Source organism: Coptis chinensis, chromosome 4, assembly GCF_015680905.1.
Source record: "Coptis chinensis isolate HL-2020 chromosome 4, ASM1568090v1, whole genome shotgun sequence".
Classification (NCBI taxonomy): domain Eukaryota; kingdom Viridiplantae; phylum Streptophyta; class Magnoliopsida; order Ranunculales; family Ranunculaceae; genus Coptis; species Coptis chinensis.
This window is the reverse complement of record NC_141459.1, coordinates 96,600,515-96,622,277: the sequence shown is the minus strand read 5'-3', so window position 1 is coordinate 96,622,277 and position 21,763 is coordinate 96,600,515. Positions and strand designations below refer to the sequence as shown.

Genomic DNA, 21,763 nt, shown 5'->3' with positions numbered 1-21,763 from the left:
ATTCAAAATCAGTAAAAGGCTTTCAAATCCGCTTTCGTGGAGTCTTCTTTCTTATCACGGGAGGCTTCGACCGGGTTTTTGTTGATCAAAAGTCGGATTCTTCCGTTTATTTATTTGATCATTGAAATCCTTTCCTTTATTATCTTTGTCACGAGAAGTTCGAAAGTACCGTGTCGTCTTCAACATTGATAAATTGTTGAACTCGTTGGTATAACGACGTCGGAAGATGGAATATCCCGAACAAGAGAGTTGTATAACCCATCTTTATCAAACAAGATAGCTTCTTTAAAAGCCGTAAACCACCATTAGATCGGATTGTTCGGAAATCTCACCGCGCGGCTTGGCGGAAACGCTAGCGATAAAACTACGGAGAGTTTCCTCACGCGTTGTTGCTTGATGTTGAAAAGAACTCGGACTCCATTTGGACGCGTTTGAGATTATGATGAAAACGCCTTGAAAACTTTTCGGTTAAGTCCTTGAATCGACGAATAGAAGCGGAGGTAATTCGCTAAACCATACCAACGCTTCCCCTTTTAATGTAGAAGGAAAAGTTTGCATTTTAAAGCATCATCACCTCCCCGATAAAAACCGGTTTGTTTGTGAAATTAATCACATGAAGCATAGGGCAACCCTCGACATCATCATATTGATCAAACTCGGTTGTTTTGAAGTCTTTGTTATGAGTAGCCCTTTGGACGGGCGAGAGAAAATTTGTCCAAAATACCATCTTCAACCGCCAGATTTTCTAGTGTCGATTCAAAAGGATCATTTGTCCGTAAGAGCTTTTTAATCATTTTCTAACACGTTGAGGAGTCATCGACACGATCTGTTTGATCGTGATCATAGTCACGATGACGCTATGGGAGTGAACAGAGCGAGAAGAAAACGACGAAGATTCATCGTTTCCGTGTCGAGATGATTGTGGATGGTACGTTGGGCTTTCAGTACGATAATGTTCGGAATGATAAGAACCGCGTTGCTGAAGTGTTTCACCATACTGATGGTTACGATCATGAGTGCGATCATTATTCCGTTTCGCCATTTGAATTCCTCGGGACTTGCCGAAAATTAGTAGACCCGGGGGTGCGGTCGGACGATTATGAAGCGATTACCTTGCCTACCGAGAACGCGTGACCAAGTGGGTGGAGATTTCGGTGGAGGTCGGGAATTAAATTAAGCCCATTACTCTTAACTTGTTGATGGCTGTTGCGAATATTGCGAATCTCATCCTCACCACTTAAACGATCCCACACACTATTATGTCGTTGGCGTGTGTGACGTTGTGGTGTGACAGATACAACATCATCTACAAGTGGAGCGTCGTTTAAGATGACTTTGTAGTAATTATTCCGCTTTGCGGACGATCTTTAACTTTTGAAGAAGTGCTTCTCGAGACATATGACTTACATTATCCGCGATCGATCTTTGGAGAATCGTCGGAAGCAATAACCTCCATCCTGAATAATTTGGCGATTGGTGGGAACGACTGAAGATTTGAAGGTATTATCTTGTCGGCGCTAAGTTGTCCTTGACCATCATGTTTGTGATGATCGCCGCGAATCACATCGGGACCTTGAGCTCTTCGGTATCGCGCCATAACTTTTCGCGAAGCGTGATCGAGGGTGTAGTATAAGAACCGCAGACGGCGCCAATTATGTTTCGACCAAATATGATCAAAACACCAAGTGTTGATGAAAAAGACGAAGAACGTAGAAAAGTAATTAGAAAAATGATGGTGATCGGGGGAATGATGAGACTGTACCTTGCGGTTGCCTACGTACCCAAATTATCAGTGGGATCAAGTCTCAAGAACGTAGTTCTGTATGAAAAATAGTTTGGTATTTATATAGGTAGAGTAGAGAGTCCTTCTAGATCAAGTATTCTTGTAGTTTGAGTAATTGTGATAGAATATAAATATCAACTGATAATTATCTCTTTGATAAGAAACGAATCTGGACATAAATCAACGTATATTCGTGGCAAGCCATGTGGCTAAGGTTCAGCCTTAGACACATGAGTTAATGGGCCTGTACATTGATCCATGATATTGCGAATTGGGCTTTAGCCCTGTCGATTAAACGAATAAAGTGGAGACTCCTACAAATGGACGTTTGCCACGTAGGTGGGGGTCGAAACAAATATCACTCTGTCCGGCCTTGTCCAATCGTGCTGGCCTCAGTAGGAGTTCAAAAGGTAAAAGAAGGAATCAACCGTTTCTACCTATTCCTCAAACCTGGAAAAAAAAAAAAAAAAAAAAAAAAAGTTCATAATAGTGACTTTAGTATAAAGGGAGACCATAAATTTTATTTTTGTCTTCTTTAATTTAGTAAAGTACCAAATATGCAAAAGCAGCATCTCATCACCAGTTTCTCATCTTTAAATGCTACTGCTAAATATGCTAAACAACCTAGATCGGTTCTGAGAGAGCAACAATTTAAATATTATTCTGTTTTATTAAGCTATTTTTTTCTTTCCAAAATATTAGACAAATAGGGTGAATTTGTTTAGTTCAAGTTCTAGGCCGCAACTTTATCAAGTTATGATTATATAGCCCCATTGTCGTGGACAGTTGCATGTAGAGATGGGACACCAATTCTAGACAGGCTAAGAAACTTTAGAATTAATTTTTAGTTTAAACTTTTGAAAATGCCTTTGAATAAAATCAATACGCAAGCATGGCACTGTATGCAACTAAAATGAAGTAACCTATTATTCAAATTCTGTTGACTAACCTCTTATAACATTGGCAACATACTTCACTTTGATGGCATTAACCAGTGGCTCTGAAACTGCTCTATCAAGCGTAAATCCGTTCTCCATCATCTGGTCCCATAATCTACAAGCCATTGAGAACAAAGATGTTGTTACATACAACGTTTGGCTGAAGTAGTAGGTTAATTAAATTAGCTGACAGAGTGGGCAAAACAGAACAAAAGTCAAACACCATTGGGTTTAACTCACCAATGGCAGCAAGAGAGGGCCCCAGGTTTGATTTCCAATGGCTTATCCCGACTTTGAAGAATGATCAGGATTTAAATGTACACATGCAAATTTCATAAGGGAGAACTAACATCAGAACCAAACAAAAAAAATGATGATCACATCCCGAGCAGAAAAGCTAAATTAAATGTACCTCTATTAGAAAGATGCATGAAAGATTTCATTTGTGCCACACATAACTTCATCTTCACTGGAATGGTATGATTGTCCCAATCATCAGAATTAATATATATATGTTTGGCTCTGACAAAAGTGAAAACTAAGGGGGAAATTGCTGCACATGCAACATGATTTAAAAAAAAGGGGGGGAAAGGGAAAAGAAGGAAACTATACAATTAACATTTAACTGATATGAAAATTAAATATAAGTAAGAGTAGGAAGGGACAAACCATGAAACGAAATAGACAATGTCGGACAAAAAAGTAAAACACATAGGTACCAGTGAAAAAACACAAAGAATAACACTGGTCAAACAATAGTCCATGGTCTCTTGTTAAAAACAAACATTAAAAGAAGTAGATTTTATAAGACAGTGTATTCATGTTGCATTCATGGATGTCTCCTGCAAGAAAGAAAGGATAAAAACATTGTCACATGCACCCTTGATTTAATCTGTACGTACACTATTTATGCACAATCAAAATAGATTAATATTTTAATTTTAACATTCAAGAGTGTTGAGATTTACCTTGAACTATGTTGTCCTAATTCTTTTCAATGGTTGTACACCGGGATCGATTGCGTTGGTTGAATCCCCTTCTCCAACAGTATCATCAGCCGACGCAAGACATGCACTTTGGCATTTCTACGTTTGTTCAAAATGTTATATGTGGTTGTAGTAAAATAACTTTGCTTGTATTCCGAACAAAAAAAACACGCATAAGACTACCTTATCAACCAATTGACTATTTATGTTTGCTTGTTCAGGGTAAACTTTATCAATGGTGAACGATTCAAAACCTTCCTTTGAACTGAACTCGGTGATCTGAACTTGAAAAATGTAAGATCTGCCTTCAAGTTTCCTTAGTTCATTTTGAAGCGCTTTGGGGCCTGTGTCCTTTTTTTTTGGATATATAAGAAAGGATAATCTAAGCTTCAATCCTCGGTGATGAGGACCACGCTAATGTTGAAGCTTTTACTGTTTTAGCTGTTTTTATTTTTCCAATTTTTTTTTAAGTTTCCCTAAAACATCAATTAATTACTTCATCCTAATCTTGTTTTGTATCCAAGTGATTTATGGATATGCTTAGTATTCAATTGAGTAGTTCATCAATGTAAATAAGTGTTTCGGTCTTCTAAGGCCTATCTATGAAGTATCAAGTTTATGCATGTGTTTGTAAAAAAAAATTGAGCACTTCATTTCAGATTTCCTGTTTGCAATTATATTTCCTTTAGCGTTGCAACTGATAACAACGTTTTACATGCTTTCACCCTTTTAGCGTTGCAACTGATAACAACGTTTTACATGCTTTCACCCTTTTTCTATGTTCATGGTGATGAGTGTTGGCTATAAATTCAAGACATAATATGTGTATGTTTAATTTTTTCCCCCAATCGTCATGTTATCTATCTACTAAATAGCCATTTTATGTCCTTAATTCATATGATGCCCACGCTGCAGTTGTAGCTGCATAAAGTTTGTCGAACTGTATTGATTCTAGAGTGTTTTTGTGTGTGTGTGGGGCAGGGGGAGACTGGATATCATTCAAAAAGCTTAAGCAAAAAAACTTTTGGAATTTCCAGTGACAGGAAAATCAAATGTGATACATCCATATTAGAAACTTACATAGAGAAGCATGTTGCTTTTTGAACTCAAGACAGTGTTGTCTATCAACTGCAACAGACCAACTTTGACTCTGCAGGCAAAAATTGCATAAAAACACCTTCAACATTATAAACAGCACAATCGAAGAACAAAAGGCAAACAGCACAGCCTTGGCCATGTCACCATCACAGGAGCAGCAGCAATGTATGAGGCAATCGGTGATTTGAGTTCCCATTAGCTGATGATTTGATGTGATTGTACGAGGAAATGGGTGACACTCTTGCACTCAGTATGGCGGTTCTCACGCTCACAACAAGGTCTCTCTCTTCATATACTTGTAAATATTAGCAGACTTGTGCTTTTGAGTTAATCAAATTTATTTGTCTCCTGGTCCAGTGGGAATGGATGGTTTAGCTTTAACATAAAAGAAATTTTTGTCCATATCCAAAATATTTCACTGGATTTTCTTTAGTGCAATCAAGTGTGGCGGTGATATACCCCTACTCCTGATAATATTATATGTGATAGCATAGAGTTTGTGTATGTTCGAGTTCTTTCCTTACACAATTCCATTTTGGGTTTTTGAATTTGTGTGTTGCACTGTTACCTTTAAAATATTTGTTATGGTATGAAGTCTTCGCTATTTCTACCCTTCAGGTATTTTCCGAGAGAAGAGGTCATTGGAAACCGGCAATCCAGTCCCAAGAGCTCTTTAGAACACTTCAGCGCTACTACAACAATGCCTACATGGATGCTGAGAAGCAAGATGCAATAAACTTGTAAGTTACATTATGTTGCACCCATGTTATAACCTATCCCTGTATTGTCTTTTGTTGTATGAGGATGTTTTTTTTTAAAACATCTATATCTACTGAATTGGTGTACGAAAGTTTTTCCTTCAAAGGCCTTAAGTCCTTATCCCACCTGTTTGAGGCTGGAAAGATAAGTCAAACTTTTTAATGTCTTTTCTATGTATGCTTATGTAGGTCCCCTAACCCAATACCTTAGTGTTCCAGGCTGGTGATAGTGTTTTCTTCATGACCTCTCTGGCTCTCTCTCTTTCTCTTCGAGCTAGGTTATGCTCATCCCAAGATTCGACTTCTTACTCTCCACTCATCTGTGACAACATTTGTTTGTTCTATAGCATTTTTTCTATCTCTATCCTAAATGCATCCGATGTGACGATCCCATTGCCAAGTAGCCTTTTTGTATATAGTCAAGGTAGATATTAAAGCTATGCATGAAGGAAGATCTGATAATCTATATTTTCCAGAATATTAAATGCTTGCCCCAAATATCATTACCTTTTTAGGTGGGCAAAAGAGTGTCATTCACCTAGGTGCTCGCTCACGGTCACCACCGAACCTCTGCATCATCCATTTGGCCATTTAGGGTAATATGAAAGATCATTTTGGGAGAGATTTCTTTTATTACCTTTGCATGTTTGTCTCTAATGAATGTCAAAGCTGTTCTTGTAATGCTGGTAGACCATTTTTGACAGGCTTCAAATTGTACTGCTTTTTGTAGCTCTTTAGGATATTCCTATAGCCATCAAGACCGAAACACCAAAATCCCAACATTATGAACTGCCCACCTCATTTTTCAATATGGTGCAAGGAAAGAATATGAAATATAGGTGAGTGGCTCATGTAAAGCTAATTACTTTCTTCAATTCAGTTTATTGATACTTAGATATGCCTACTAGGGTGTATATCAAACAGGGGAAGATCGAAGCAAGATACAACTCAAAATAGATGGAACGTGCACTGATCGGTCAATGAAGATGGTTAAAAATTCTCTTCAAGCATTACCAGGTGTCGAAACTATAGAATTTGATTCCATGCTTCATAAAGTTCCCCTTTCTTATAAGTCCGAGCAAACATGACCCAAAAATTTCATTCAGGTGATTGAGTCAACGGGATCCGGGCGTTTTACGACAATGATGCACCCTTAAGGAGAGGGTAAAGTTTGTTACAGGCGGGAAGAGATTAAACAGTATTACAAATCTTTCCTTTGGGGTTTGATTTTTACGATTCTGGTATTTCTCACATCTATGGTGTTCATGTATAAAGCATGGACTATACACTAAAGTAGTGAATATGATGAGTATTGGGGAGCTCTTAAGATGGATACTCTCTACTCCAGTGCAATTCATCAGTGGACAACGATTTTAAACTGGGTCCTACAAAGTATTACGGCATGGGTATGCAAATATGAATGTTTTAATCCTTGGGAACCAATGCTACATACTTCTACTTATTATATTCAGCACTACGAGCAACAACTTCTCATGATTTCAAGTCCATGGATTTCTTTGAGACCATATGGATGCTTATATCATTTATTCTTCTTGGGAAATACTTGGAAGAGTTAGCCAAGAGAAAGACGTCGGAGGCCATTACCAAAGCTTATGAACTTGGCACCCGAAACAGGTATGTTGTTAACTCTTGACACTGAGGGAAATGTGACAAATGAAGAAGAAGTTGATAGTCAATTAATACAATAGAATGATTTAATTAAGGTACTTCCTGGTACAAAGATAGCTTCAGATGGAATTGTTACATGGGGACAAAGTCATGTCAATGAGAGTATGATAACAGGAGAAGCCCGACCCATGGCAAAGAAAAAGGGTGATGCAGTGATTGGAGGGACTTCGAATGAGAATGGTGTATTACATGTTCAAGCAACACGAGCTGGGTCTGAAAGTGCCATGTCACAGATTGGTCGACTTGTGGAATCAGCACAGGTGGCCAAAGCTCCAGTTCATAAATTTGCTGACCCTATTTCTAAGTATTTTGTGCCTCTGGTTAGTATTTACTTTAGCCATTTTCTTCTTCCCTTTCAGTTTGTTGGAGATTTCTCTTTTTCTTTTTACTTTTTTTTTTACTCGCAAAGTTCGAGAAATTTGCTCTTGGATAAATTTAGCCAATTAACTTTTTGATACATTTCAGTAAATGGAAAGACTAAAAGGATAACATACCATTTTTTTTCTTTAACAGCTTATTGTAGACGACATTACAATTCAGTGTTCCTCAAGTGTTGGACCATTTGGGGATTGGATCATTAATCTTTATTGTGAAGTTGAAAAAATTTCATAGACCTACTGAGTTTAGTTAGACGGTACGAATAATTTTGTTTGCTATCTTTTTTGAATCAGTGTTGCTCCATTTAGAATCTTATGATATCTTATACTTTTGCAGGTCATTACGCTTTCATTGTCCACTTGGCTCACCTGGTATATGGCCGGTAAACTTAGTTGGTACCCCAAATCTTGGATACCTTCTTCAATGGATAGCTTTCAGCTGGCTCTTCAGTTTGGAAAATCTGTTATCGTCATATACCTGTAAAAAGTTGTACTGATCAAAGCTAACACTTTCTTTCTCTTGCTCCTCTGATTGGCTTGAAGGTATGATTGGTCTTCTTCTTTTTTACTTCTAGCAAAAACTGAAAACAAGATGGGTGTTGATCGGTTACTTTTAAAGGTGTTCTCTCCAATACTTAATTGATTGATCATCAATTACTACAAGTATTTCATTCCAAATTGCAAAGTGGGGTTTTTAATCCTTCAATAAACCTATCTCAGCAAATTATTAGGTGTAGTGTTTGCTCGCTTTACTGCCTATAAATCGTAGTTGTACTTTTTGTGTGTATTTGAGATATTATGTGCACTGAGTAAACACATGCATATGAAATTTGAATGAAGTTGTATAGTGTGAATCATTGCAGCTTCGTTCAGCCCAAACACTGAATACAAAAGATCTATGAGGGGCTGCTCAGCAAAGGTTAGATAAGCCCATGCTATATAAGTTTTGTATGGAGATGCTATTTGATTGTTAAGCGTTGCATTTAATGGTTCAAGTGCTTATTGTTATATGACCGTAATACTCTAATGTAGTGGCATAGGCTACATTATACAGTTGTTAAGGATTTTTTCCCAAAATGAGAAAGAATGTTTTAGTAGCTTATATAACGTTACAATTTTGTTATTCTTTCTGGATGGCTCCGTTTTAATTGTGACTTTTTATTTAGGTTTGATTAAATGTGAACAAACCTTTGTGGTCTAGGATAATCTGGAGGATATAATGTTACAATATTATTTCAATATTATTCTCTCTGTCTTTATTTAAATGGTTATAATGATCATCAAGACAGAGAAAGGAAATTAGGGTCCTCTCCAAAACCAGCACGGGTAAGGTTTTGGTATACTACACTTTCTAGCAATAAAAAACACCAATGATCAGCATATTTCATTTATTTTTAGCAAAAACCAAAAGGTGTCCATTTACTGGCAAAAAATTATCGAATGAACTGGCGGGTTTACCCTATCGCTCACCTATCGCCGTATCGAAAAATAAAATAAAATAAAAATGTGCACTACAAAACAGGTCCCATTGACAAAAACTTTCTGTGGCAAATTTCCGCTAACCTTAAGTTGGTCCGACAATAGCAGCACGGGAGATACTTTTGCAAGAATAAGTTGCGGAGGTTCATTTGAAACACTATAAGTAGAGGAGCATCTCATAGTTAATGCATTCACTATGAGCAAGTATGAAGAATTTTCTTAGTATTTTTGTGTTTACTGAGACCCAAAAGCCTTATCTTGTAATGCTCCTCACACAATTTTTGTATGCTGGCATGGCCTTGCTCTCTAAGGCAGCAATTGATGTAGGAATGACCCCTTGTGTATTTGTGTTTTATAGGCAAGCCTTTGCTTCGCTTGCCTTAGCTCCATTCAGTTTCTTACTAGAAAGGTACTTCATTCAAATTATAGTTGTTTCTACCATGGTGTATGTGTAGTTGTTTAGTTATTGACGCACCTGACTTATCTCTAGGAAGCGAGCTCCACCAATGTCATGCATGTCTTGTACTCTTCAGAATTTTCTTAGCGTCTTTATTTGGGTAAGAAGCTTATTTCTTTTTCTTCTTTGTTTTCAAATGTTGATATATAGATTCCTGATGATTGAGGTACAACTACGAAAATTTCAGGATGATTTGGTACTCAACAGCTCACAAGGAAGATTCCAGCCCGAACTCATCTGCAATTGATTTTAATTCCAAGTTAGACTGGATTAAAGGGCCACTTACCATGCTTTTGGCAAATACAACTTGGTCACTGTGGCTTATTATGCAGGTTAGTTTAGTAGCATTGAGAATTGCCACCATTAAATTGGCATGTTGTGGTGCGTAAATATTATTGCTGCTCCGTGACTCGGCCCAGATATAATTTTGTTCAAATTTATACGTTTGTTGAACCTACATGAATCAATACATGACAACGGCCGCAACTAGGATTACTGGGCTTTAGTTGTTCCCCTGCTTTCTACCAGTCCAAAATCAACTTATACACAACTTCTCCATAATTCAATATACAACTTTCTTGGCACTTTTTTCCTTCATGTGGCTCAAAAATTTTATTTGCCTAATTGTAGTGCTTACATAATTGTTTTGGTCTCTTATTTTCATTTGGCTTTCCCTTTGCAGGGTCCCTCCTGAAAATATATCTAGCCAAAATACGCTGACTAGCATCTGATGTTTCTTTATTTTGCATTCTATCAGCTATTTGGGCCATTGGTTTTGATAGAAATCTTTCATCATGGAAACTTGGTTGGAATCTTCAACTCTCATCGGTTTTGTACTGTGTAAGTTCTCTACTTCCATCAACTCCTGCCTTTATAAAGTTCAAAATTCTGTTGCCACAAAGGAAAAACTAATGGACTGAATCTGAAGGGAAAATTCGGTATAGATTGCCCCTGCACTTTCTGTTCATTTAGATTTTGTTTTCTCTATATATCACTTGAAGGAGGAATTGCAATGCAATGTGCATTAATAATAGCATGTGTACCACATGCGTAAATAGATAAGGAACATAGAGTTGCAGGTCCCTCGATCTACATGTATGCTCCTACAGGAACATTGGAATTTTGTATTTGCGCCAATCACATTCATGTGACTGTACATATAGTTAGTGCTAGTTATCTTTATGAATTCTTATCAACTCAAAGTCTCAAACCATGATTTCTTTCTTGATGGCTGCATTTTAATTGTGCCTTTTTATTTGGGTTTGATTAAATGTGAACAAACCTTTGTGGTCTACAATAATATGGAGGATGGCACAAACCTTTGTGGTCTACAATAATATGGAGGATGGCAATGCACCTAAGACTTGCAGGTATGGCAATGGATACTGTTCCTATGTCATTAGATACAAATGTAAAGACTACTGAATTGAAACTTGCATCAAGTTCCATTATTAAGGATATGTAAAAATGTTGGGGCTTTGGCCACTACACTGGAGATATGGTAGATTGGTTGGTACTAGAGTTGGTGCTTCTCAAGGTGTATTGATCAAAGGTGGCCAAGCACTTGAAAGTGCCCATAAGGTCAGCTTGACAGTTTTCTATAACTTCCTAACTACTATATACTAGAATGATGGGGAAATGATTCCAAGTAAATAAGTATTACCACTATCAGATGTTACTTGACATAAAGATATGTTTGCTACTGTTTTTTCTCATTTGTCGAACTAACTCTTGGATACTAAATTGTGTTTTTAAATCCAAATTTCTTCTGAGAACTCAAAATTGGTATGTGATGACCCAACCGCATAACTAATTTTTTACTACAGAAAAGGTCGAAAGCTGTTGATTAATAATTCATTGCGGTCTTTGACTCATTTTTGTGGGTGAAACGGAAACTAATTAGCAATCTAAGATGGTTATTAGGGGTTTTACTTTTGCTTCAATTTTTAGAAATGAGATAGGAAGAGATCAGATTAATGTGCATATGCTTAGAAGTCGTCTCTCCAACTGACACTGGATTTGCATCTTGGGAGCAGTTGTTGTGTTCATTAACTACTGATGATTTAATGCAATTATTACGGCATACCAGTACTCTATAAACGCAGGTGTGACTCGCTAGGATCGCTTCACAATACCATGGGTCATTATTTTGACATGGATCTTCATCGGCACTCGATATTCCTTAGGGCAGTTCTTCGGTGTTGTATTATGCATAGGAGGCCTCGGTTTAGTTGTGCTCTCAAAAGCAAATGAGTCTAGTTCAGGTCACTAATTCTTCACATGCGACATTCATAAATCTACTATTTTAGTACCTTTCATGATTCAGTTTCAACATTTACTCAATATCATAGTGACAATCGTTGCAATTAAATGGAAGATATTTGGATATGAGTATAAATGAAAATAACAATTCGTATTTCAATTGCGTGACTCTTAGTGCTTCTTTTATCTAAGGTATGCAGTTCACAAGGCTTCATCCTTTCTCTTTTGACATCATAGCTCAGCCTTTTTTTTTCTCTTATCATGTATATCACCATTTTCTTTAATTTGCTACCATGTATTTGAGATACACAAATAAAATTTTTTGTTTAAATATTCAAAATTTTCATTGTCTACGTTCTACAGCACATGTCATCATGCCAACCAACATTGCGAAATACCAAAGCCAATATCCTCAGTTAAATTGAAGCAATTACTCAAGACTACCTCTCCAGTTCAGGCTCATCGAGCGTGCCCAATTTACCTAAGGGTTGGATATTGATTTCAGTGAATAGCATTACATAGATGCTTTTGATGCACTAACCTTTTGTCTTTGTCGTTTGCAACGTGCAGTTGCTAGATGAGAGGCTCAAAGTACATGTTATTTGGAACTATACTTAAAAGCTTATTGCTTAGGTATGTCTGGTAATCAAATATGAATGGAGTTCCATTCAATTCAAAATTTAAAAGGCTGCCAATGTGTCTGCTCATATATAATGTCAATTGTAAGTGTGCTCACCCAAATTATGTTTACACGTTTAGGCAAGTTTCAACATTTTATATTTGGTGACTTGAACCTGTTAGTTTGGCAACAAAGATGAGTTCTATATTTGGCGACTTGAACATGCAACCATTAGGCTAAGCCCAATGCTCTACCAACTCAGCTATACACTAATACACCCCCAAAGATATTTTGTAATAAATATGGATTAGTGTAGAAAAGATTGATTCTGGTGAGGTCACAAAGAACAAAGGGATATGAGAGAAAACTTCTATTCGGCCAATTATAAAGAGAAGCACCAAAAGAACACTTGTTTGTCTTATATATGAAAGGGAAATTATTGGTTTAATCATGGTCAAAGAGCAAACTACATAAACAGTAGTGCTGAGATTACCATTGAAATTTCTTTGAATGTAAGGGTGAGCCTTTGAAGAGAAACACTTGAAGATTGTGTGAAATATTTCCATAGTTGAATTCATGGGGCCATAAGTTGAAGAAGAAATAGTGGCTGCAAAAAGAAAATACATAACATGAATTTGTATTTGTAATAAAACTACATCAATCTATGAAATTTAAAAAAAGGTTCACTGAGTGCTTGTGTTTAATCAGAATAAAAATATAGTTACATATGCAAAGAGATTGAAATTCATAAAGAGGATGAGTTGCAAAATTATAACAAATTACGCTTTTTCAAGACTATACATTCACATTTTAAACACTAAATTCATGTTAATCGTGTACTTTGGTGGAGCACAATCATCGTTTTTGTTTTGAAACACTATATTGATGTTAAATAAATAAATAAATACTGAAAGTCAGTATAGCATACAAATTCAACATAGGAAAAAACATAAAATAAAGGATTTGTTGTTTGTATTAAATATGAAGTAAAAGAACAATAATCATAAGACCCAACTCAGCATCTACTTACAAAGTTCATCCCTCAAACTAGGGGTGCAAGTGGATATCCAAATATTCGAATCCGATTCGAATTCGTATTCGAAAAATCGGATATTATCTGAAAATTTCGGATATCGGATTCGGATACTGCCATATCTGCATCCGAAAATATCCGATCCGATTTAAAAAATTAATAGTTATTATATATAATTTATTTATTTATTTATTATTGTATAAAATATTATATAAAATCATAAACTAATAATATAAAACTATAATAACAAAATAATAATAATAAATGACAAATATATATATTTATAATAGTTTTTATAGTGGTTAAATGAATTATTCAAAGAAAATAAAATTTTAATTAATATTAATTTTTGGATCAGATATTATCCGATAATCGGATTCGGATATATTTTTTAATATCCGTCGGATTCGGATATCAGTATAAAGTTTCGGATTCGGATACAGGCATATCCGAATCCGAACCTATCTATTTGCACCCCTACCTCAAACTTCAGTAAAATTGATATGGATTGCGAAGGAAGAAATAGAAAAGGCTAACGTCTATATTTTAAAATTATATGTTCAGACTCTGCCACATTAAAAATCGACGACTACTTAGTTTCTACAACATCTTCACAAGGAGATTCACATTTGATTAGATTAAATTAATGCAAATTTGGTTAGTAGGGAAAAGAAAGAACAATAGATTGTCCAATGAGAGAGAGACCTTGGCGAGAGAAAAAAGTATGCAAAATATCGAAATTCATGACGTGGATCGGAGCGCTTTAGTATAGTCTCTACACTATATGATAGCCGGATTTTGAGTAACCCACTCTCCACTATCGAGTAAGCAAATTGAAATCTCCCTATTTGCTTAATTTATAAACACCTCCCTCACAAAAATTAAAAACCTCCCCTTTATTAATAATTTAGAAGAATCCCTAATGTAATTTAAATTATATAATTATTCTCATTTTTCTTCCTGAATTTAGAACAAGTCCTCTTTTATTAATAATTTAGAAAAAAAACTCTCTAATGTAACTTAAATAACATAATTATCCCTTATATTAAATGAGATGTGTCTCCTTGTGTAATTACAATTAGAAAAAAAAAAAAAACTCCATATGCGTAGCACGGTTTGCATTAGAATAGATAGGTCACAATATCAACCGAGATTCATGATTTAAAATATCGACATTTCGTCAAACATACACCGGAATCTTGACAAGTATGCGATGGAAGAACTCTGAAGTCTGAACTCTGAACTCAAAAATCCCTCTTAAACCCTCTTCAAACTTGACACTGGTTTTAGACCAAACCTCAAAACAACAATGTCTACTTCCATTTCTCGTCTCAGGCGTGTCTTTGCCAAAAACACCCCAATAATAACAGCAACACCTCAAATTCTCACAAAAACCCAAACACCCAAACAAGAAGAAAAACCCACTTCAGTAAAAAGTCTAGTTAACAAACTTTCCAAACAAAAAAACCTTACCACCCTTGTCGAAAACTTCAAAAAGTGTTCCGAAATACGTCGGTTTCGTTCTCGACATTTAGTATATGAAAAAACTATTGGTCGTCTTGCATTAGCGAAACAACATTCGTTAGTAGAACAAGTGTTGGAACATCAGAAGAAGTTTGATGATATTACTAAAGAAGGTTTTGCTATGAGACTTATTTCTTTATATGGGAAAGCGGGTATGTTTGATCATGCTTTAAAACTGTTTGATGAATTGCCTGAGTTAAAATGTGTACGTACTGTTAAGACGTATAATGCACTTTTAAATGCTAGTGTTGCGTCTAAGAAGTTTGATGAGACTGAGAAGTTGTTTAGAGAACTCTCTTTGAAGTTGTCGGTAGAGCCAGATTTTTGTTCTTATAATATAGTTATTCAAGCGTTTATTGAAATGAGGAAGTGGGAGAATGCTCTTTCGATGTTGGATGAGATGGAGAGAAATGGGGTGGAGCCGAATTTGATTACTTTTAATACACTGCTGAATGGGTTTTATAGGGATGGTAAGTTTGAGGATGGTGAGAGGATTTGGGCTAGGATGGAAGAGAGTGGGATTGTCCCGGATATAATAAGTTATAATGTTAAGTTGCAGGGTTTGGTTAATGTGGGGAAGATATCGGAGGCACTTGAATTAGTTGAACAGCTTAGGAATAACGTAGAGAAACCTAATATTTTTACGTATAATGTTTTGATAAAATGGTATGGCAATAACGGGAATCTGGATGAAGCTAAAAGCGTATATGATAATATGTTGAAGAGTGGTATTGTTCCGGATTGGTTCACTTTTGAGGCACTCATTCCCTGTGTTTGTGGGAAAGGGGAGTTTGGTCTTGCTCTTAAGCTTTGTGAAAAGAGTATTGGCTCTAATTGCCATGTTTCCGCGGGCATAGTGCAGGTTGTGGTTGATGGGTTGGTGAAAGAGTCGAAGGTTGAGGAAGCGAAGGGGCTTATGGAGATTGCACAGTCAAAAAATTGTTATGGTTCGAAATTGAAAATGCCTCAAGAAATTGAGTGATGTTATTCTTCCTTTAGTGATATGATCGATGTAATGTTTCTTTGTTTTCCCTGTTTGCTTTTGCAAATTGATTTGCTTCTTTGATACACTACGAATTCGTTACCGTTTATTACTGAATGTGGGAAGAACTGGATTTCCTTATGCCTCTTTCAATGTTGCTGACTTGCATCTTATCAACTTGCTTATAAGGGTTGCTTCGTTTGATATTTAGACCCCCAAAGGTCTGTTTATATGATCCTTTTGGCCTCCTTTTATAACTTTATCATAAACTGGTGGTGCATTATTCTGTGCACACTGTATAATGCATGTTTGTTCAATCTCACATTCACATCTATAACATGTTTTATCTGAGATTCTCTTGTTTTCCAATTACAATGGGTTGCCGATAGGCTTTGTTACAGGTTGAAACCGACACATGGTGCTCGTCCGGTGGGCTCAATGTCGACGGTACACTAGTGCAAGTTGGTGTGTGGGGTGATGGAGGACATCCGTTCAAGCCACCCAAGGTTACTTTCTGTACCAAAATTTTCCATCCAAATATCAACAGTGATGGAAGTATTTGTCTTGGCATTCTAGCTAAAAGAGCAATGGATCCCCAAGGTCACCATATCGAAGGTGTTACTTTCGATCTGCTCACTTCTAAATGATCCAAATCCAGATGATCCCTTTGTACCTGAGATTGGTCATGTATGAAGGAAGCACTGCTTGTTCCTGGGCTCATACATATGTCATGTGATAGTACAATTATATGAACAGATGAGTTTTTCTGCACTGGAATGGAAACCTCAAATCTCCAAAATCATCTCCAAAATCAAGGAATTATAAGTTTCTATAGGGGACAGAAATTTGAGATTTCCATATATTAAGGAATTTTAATTATTTGAAATTGTAAATCTTGAAATTATATTTCCAATTCCATTGGAAAATTCCAAACAGACCCTCATATGAAAATCTAGGTGTTTCGTTTCTGTCTCTTATTGTCTGGTTAACTAGTATTACCCTCCCCCTTCAGATTAGGGTCAACCCAATTTGACTCTTTTTTTTTTTGTGTATTTGGAGGAGACCATAATTTCCCATCTAATCGGGTTGAAATCCTAATGGGCTCATCTCATGCTATGAGCGCAGCAGAGTTTTGTTGTGCAATTTTATGACTATTTTCAAGGTCTGCACATTGAAAACTGAAATAGGATTTCGTTTCTACTAATATTAGTTTATGTTACAAAATTAATCATCTTAAATTAACCATCTTTTGTGGTCCGCATCTCATCGACGAGAGTAAGAAAACTGCAGCCAATTGGAAATAGTATGATGTCAACAGAATATCCTGACTGAAGTACACAAAAATGAATACTCTAGATGCCATTTCTTGTTTATGTTAATTCTCAACATTTCGTCAGGTCTCACTTTGACGCAAATATCCTAAATCCTACAATTCGTAACACATTATTGAGACACGACAACTTATAGTGTTGACTATTGAGGATGGAAACTATTGACCTAGACAATACCGTTCCTCTTTCAAGCATTATCGAGGGTATAATTCGGTAACCGATACTTCATTAATGGAATGTGACTGGTCAGGCAAGAATGGTTGGTTTGGTTGTTCTGTATGTCCTCCATTATCCCCTGTACTCAACGGCTCGCCACTGTTAACAAAAAAAGCGGGCGTTGAAGGTAATGGGAGGGCGACAGAGTGTCTATTAAGCATGGAAACAACGGTTGCCATTGTGGGACGCAAGGCAATATCTTCTTGAACACACAACAGCCCAATGTGCATGCATCTCATATTCTCATCACCTCAGTTCTTGAATACTGTTCCTTCAGTGCTGGTTCTATTAACTCTAGAGCTGTGCCTCCCTCCCAGAGTTTCCATGCCTGCAACAATTTATTTTTCATGCATGAATCTCGGAAATAAACTGTCTTCAGAGAATAGAAGATCCCTACAATACAGTGCGCACAATTGTATGGACAGAACCAGGAAATAAAAATGAAGATATCATATAGACAAAACGAAGTACACAGCCGTACTTACATAACTTAGAAGGTCCTCTGCACGTTCTGATTGAAAGGAACACTTGTTCTTCCGGCCACTTATAATCTCTAGGATCAATACACCAAAACTGAAGACATCTGACTTCACCGAGAACTGCCCATGCATTGCATACTCTGGAGCCATATATCCACTGTATGAGATATTAATCAGATTGATGAGTTCCGCTGGAGAGAATATGTTCACCCCCTTTTCAACTATTATTATTGGTAAGAAGCTGAATAATATTTGTTGAAAGTAATATTAAAAGCAAGTTCTCACACGTACTATGTTCCGACAATTCTGTTGGTAGTGTCTTCAATTTGGTCCATAACAAAAAGCCTCGCCATTCCAAAATCTGCAATTTTAGGATTCATTTTTGCATCTAACAAAATATTCCCAGCTTTGAGATCACGATGAACAATCCTATGACGTGAATCCTCATGAAGATAAAGAAGACCTTGAGCAATCCCTCCAATGATTTTGTAGCGTGTTTCCCAATCCAGATATGTACGTTTTATTGGATCTGTATAGAACTAGAATATATAGCTCACACATAGTAAATCAAATTAATCTTAAACTAACTCTTAAGGTAGAGTGAAGCACTACTTCTTGAACTATATCATGTGTGTTTTTCAACTAAAGAAGATAAACTGGAATGTTTTATGAGGAAGTTTCGAGCCAAACCAAAAATAAAATGGTCAAGGCTTGCATTTGGCACAAATTCGTATATGAGAAGTTTTTCATCCTCTTCCAAGCAGAAACCTAAAAGCTTTACAAGATTCCGATGTTGGAGTTTGACAACTAATAGAGCCTCATTCTTAAATTCTATTACACCTTGGACAGAGTTTCTTGAGAGTCTCTTCACAGCTATTTCTCTCCCATCCAAAAGCCTACCCTGTGGAAACTTTAACTGTCACAATTTCACAAGTAAAGAGATAGACCTTAAACAAGTAGATAATCTAATAGAAAAAGTTGTATATCCAATTCAATTCTAATAATTAGCAAAAAAGTATATAATCAAAACCTTGTAGACAGGGCCAAAGCCGCCTTGTCCAAGTTTGTTAGCATCAGAGAAGTTGTCCGTCGCTGCTCTTACCGTGCCAAAATTGAATTGCAGGGATTCCACATTGCTGATTTCATCCACATGTTTCCTCATTTGGGCGTCGTCTTTATAAATGCAGCAAAATACCAATCTATATCAAATGACCGCTTCAATGTTTTTTGTTGAGAATAATTGGAAGAGAAGTCATATTGGTTTATAGCTAGGTTAGATGGACACACCATATTTTGAAAAAAAATTCGTGTCGGATATGTATCTAGGTGTCCGTGTCGGACACATATTGTATGTAATTTATCTCGAATTTTGATATTTTGCCGTGTCCAACAATTCTTATCCGTGTCCGGTACGGAGTTTCAATGTAACCTAGGTGTATAGTATATATAAAGCTCTTCATAAGAAATTTTATTTATTTATACAAAGGCTTATCCATATTGTCTTTTTGGATATATATTATTAAAAGAATGCAGTCAAATGCGCATTTAGGCTCAACCTAGACTCTAGATTCATCCCTAGTGCCACACGCCTAAGAGTGCCCACATGTTATACCAACTCAGTTTAATACACGTGATCTGCACATGTTTAACAAACAAATTTTATTGAAGAGAGTGAACATTATATGCCTTTATGAATTTATTTTATTTTTAAATGCGGAACTGTGAAACCCAATTCTGTATATTCCTGCTATCCAAGTTCATAAAAATAAAAATGATTACTCGAGCTTTTTTCGATATTGTTTTTCTGAACGTTTACAATCACTTCAACAACTTCTAGTGACCAACTCAAGTTTGAGTGGAGTTCATGCAATAATACATTTAAAAGATAAAAAAATATGATCACCATGTACACGAAACTACAAAAGCAATCGATCATAGTTGCTTACACAGCTACAGAGATTCAAAGAAGTGTTGGGTTCAAAGCAAGGGGCCGGAGACACTATGTATACTGAGCAAGGAGCCTTTGACTCTTACAATGTAAAAACTGTAAAAAAAAAAAAAGCAATGCCCATTTATGTATTTTAATACGAACTAAAACTATAATCCATTAATTGCTACAAAAACACTTATAAAAAATTGGGGAAAATCAGTCTTGCTAACAAATTCTTCTGCCTTCACTTTTGCTATTCCATACTATTTAAAACTCATACCTTAGTAAAAATTGTTCGACAAAGCAAACTTGTAGAATATCTTTTCCCATTAGAAAGTATATCCATTGTGAAACATATAGTGATCACCATTTATAAGATAAAACCACTCACTCAACCCACTCAAAAGTTACCCAAAAAAAAACTCAAACTCGGAAAGGACATGCGCCTGAACATAGACATAGGATTTCCACATGTGGCGACTCCCATGCATTCATCCTCTTATATAATTCTTATATGCACCCTGAAAAATGAAAAAGAACCAAATAAGTATGAAAAGGCAAGTAAATTGAGAATCAAATACATGGGGTTAACACATTGATATAAAAATAAAAAAAAAAAAAAACACATATTGCTTATATAGTTAGCAATGTCACTAAACCAAAGGATATATTTTAGCCTATCGGAAATTGAAATGATTTGTATAATTGCTTCTTACAAACATATGCAATAAACTTGATAGTAAGGATGACAATAGAGACTTGAATGAATGTCTAAATTAAAAACCATACATCCATAAATCACTTTGGTACAAAGCACGTTGTGGAGGGAATATTTACCTGAGGTAAGGTTTAGGGAAATTAAAAACACTAAATTAAAATAGTTGTAAACATTTATCTTAATTTCAAGTCTCGCTCGCCACCTTGATGTCCATTGAGGATTAAAAGTTAACACCAAAATCATTTAACAACCTTTCAAACATAATGATTTATTTGTTCAATATACCTACACCAGAAATAGTAACTAAAACCTTGGTCAACATCTGCAAATCGATGGGTTTAAGAAATGAGTTCTAATCAATCTATCCCATGGTATAAGAGTTTCACAAATAAATCAATAATAAAAAAACAAAAACAAAAACCGCAAGCCTTCTTCCCCGACCATGCCACGCCACTGGTCCTGCACCCCCACCATCCACCGTCACCACCATCATTAATCACTGTCCTATAAGACTTCCAACAACACCACCGCCGCCACCACCATTTTCCAACGAAAAAATAGAAGTGAATGTGATTTCATTCTGTTAATTGTGTTTGGGTTTTGGTTATACTGATTTTCCTTTGTTCTTTTGCTGGTTTGCTATTTGGTTTGTGGGTTTTCTTTGGTCTTCTTGGATTGGTTTCCTGGTTCGACAGTTGTTGTTTATTAGTCGGTTTCCTTTCGGTTTTGAGAACTGTATGTTTGAATTTGGTTTATGGTATATGGCTTGGTCTGATATGTTGATGGGTATTTGTGGATTCCATTGAACAGTTGAACATGGCGAAACAAATTTTACATTATTTCCTTCTGGTTTTGATTGCTCAGTGTTTGGTTTAGTGCTTTGGTCAGTTGGGAGGTCACGTTCGACACCTGATCACCTACATGAGGGGAAAGAAAGGACCCACTGTTACTTCTTCTGATTTCATTATTCCACCACTTAAGAAACGTGTTCACTGTCCTTTCCGAGGTCGTCACGGATGCACCAATGGGGTAAACGGTAATGGGTTCACTGTTTCCTACATTCTCACACATTTCGATAAACAACACTTGGATTGACAGGTGAGT

General features: G+C 36.2%; 1 protein-coding gene, 3 long non-coding RNA genes and 1 pseudogene across 17 annotated transcripts; 3 read left to right on the top strand and 2 right to left on the bottom strand.

Annotated features, from left to right (window-relative positions):
• Positions 1-1,636: 1,636 nt before the first annotated feature.
• LOC147505953 (uncharacterized) lies at positions 1,637-4,925 on the bottom strand. Of its 2 annotated transcripts, XR_015193534.1 has the most exons (5): positions 4,788-4,925; positions 3,690-3,806; positions 2,962-3,563; positions 2,733-2,836; positions 1,637-2,233 (listed from the first exon to the last, which is right to left on the bottom strand). It is a non-coding gene; the product is annotated as an uncharacterized LOC147505953 (long non-coding RNA). The 2 variants fall into 2 exon arrangements; XR_015193533.1 differs by lacking the exon at positions 4,788-4,925 and having other exon boundaries at positions 3,690-4,676.
• On the top strand, positions 3,545-10,068 carry LOC147505952 (uncharacterized). 10 transcript variants are annotated; one of them, XR_015193523.1, is made up of 14 exons: positions 3,548-3,615; positions 3,929-4,001; positions 4,864-5,083; positions 5,424-5,545; positions 6,294-6,402; positions 6,472-6,580; positions 6,670-7,198; positions 7,288-7,572; positions 7,766-7,886; positions 7,967-8,172; positions 8,493-8,548; positions 9,424-9,517; positions 9,599-9,665; positions 9,753-10,064. It is a non-coding gene; the product is annotated as an uncharacterized LOC147505952 (long non-coding RNA). The 10 variants fall into 10 exon arrangements; XR_015193521.1 differs by having other exon boundaries at positions 3,549-3,615; positions 9,467-9,517; positions 9,753-10,063; XR_015193526.1 differs by having other exon boundaries at positions 3,545-3,615; positions 7,776-7,886; positions 7,967-8,548; positions 9,467-9,517; positions 9,753-10,068.
• Positions 10,069-10,309: 241 nt separating this feature from the next.
• Positions 10,310-16,952, top strand: LOC147505950 (uncharacterized). Of its 3 annotated transcripts, none has more exons than XR_015193531.1 (4): positions 10,310-10,405; positions 12,191-12,314; positions 12,398-12,460; positions 16,375-16,952. It is a non-coding gene; the product is annotated as an uncharacterized LOC147505950 (long non-coding RNA). The 3 variants fall into 3 exon arrangements; XR_015193532.1 differs by lacking the exon at positions 10,310-10,405 and adding an exon at positions 10,419-11,146; XR_015193530.1 differs by lacking the exon at positions 10,310-10,405 and having other exon boundaries at positions 10,419-12,314.
• LOC147505951 (uncharacterized) lies at positions 14,503-16,126 on the top strand. Its single transcript, XM_086558328.1, has one exon. It carries the CDS (start codon positions 14,789-14,791, stop codon positions 15,983-15,985), a length of 1,197 nt encoding a protein of 398 aa, XP_086414454.1. The 5' UTR covers positions 14,503-14,788; the 3' UTR covers positions 15,986-16,126.
• Positions 16,953-17,319: 367 nt separating the features above from the next.
• LOC147505949 (cysteine-rich receptor-like protein kinase 10) lies at positions 17,320-19,400 on the bottom strand (annotated as a pseudogene). The gene is made up of 5 exons (XR_015193518.1): positions 19,042-19,400; positions 18,702-18,912; positions 18,303-18,540; positions 18,018-18,168; positions 17,320-17,860 (listed from the first exon to the last, which is right to left on the bottom strand). The product of XR_015193518.1 is annotated as a cysteine-rich receptor-like protein kinase 10 (transcript).
• Positions 19,401-21,763: the final 2,363 nt, after the last annotated feature.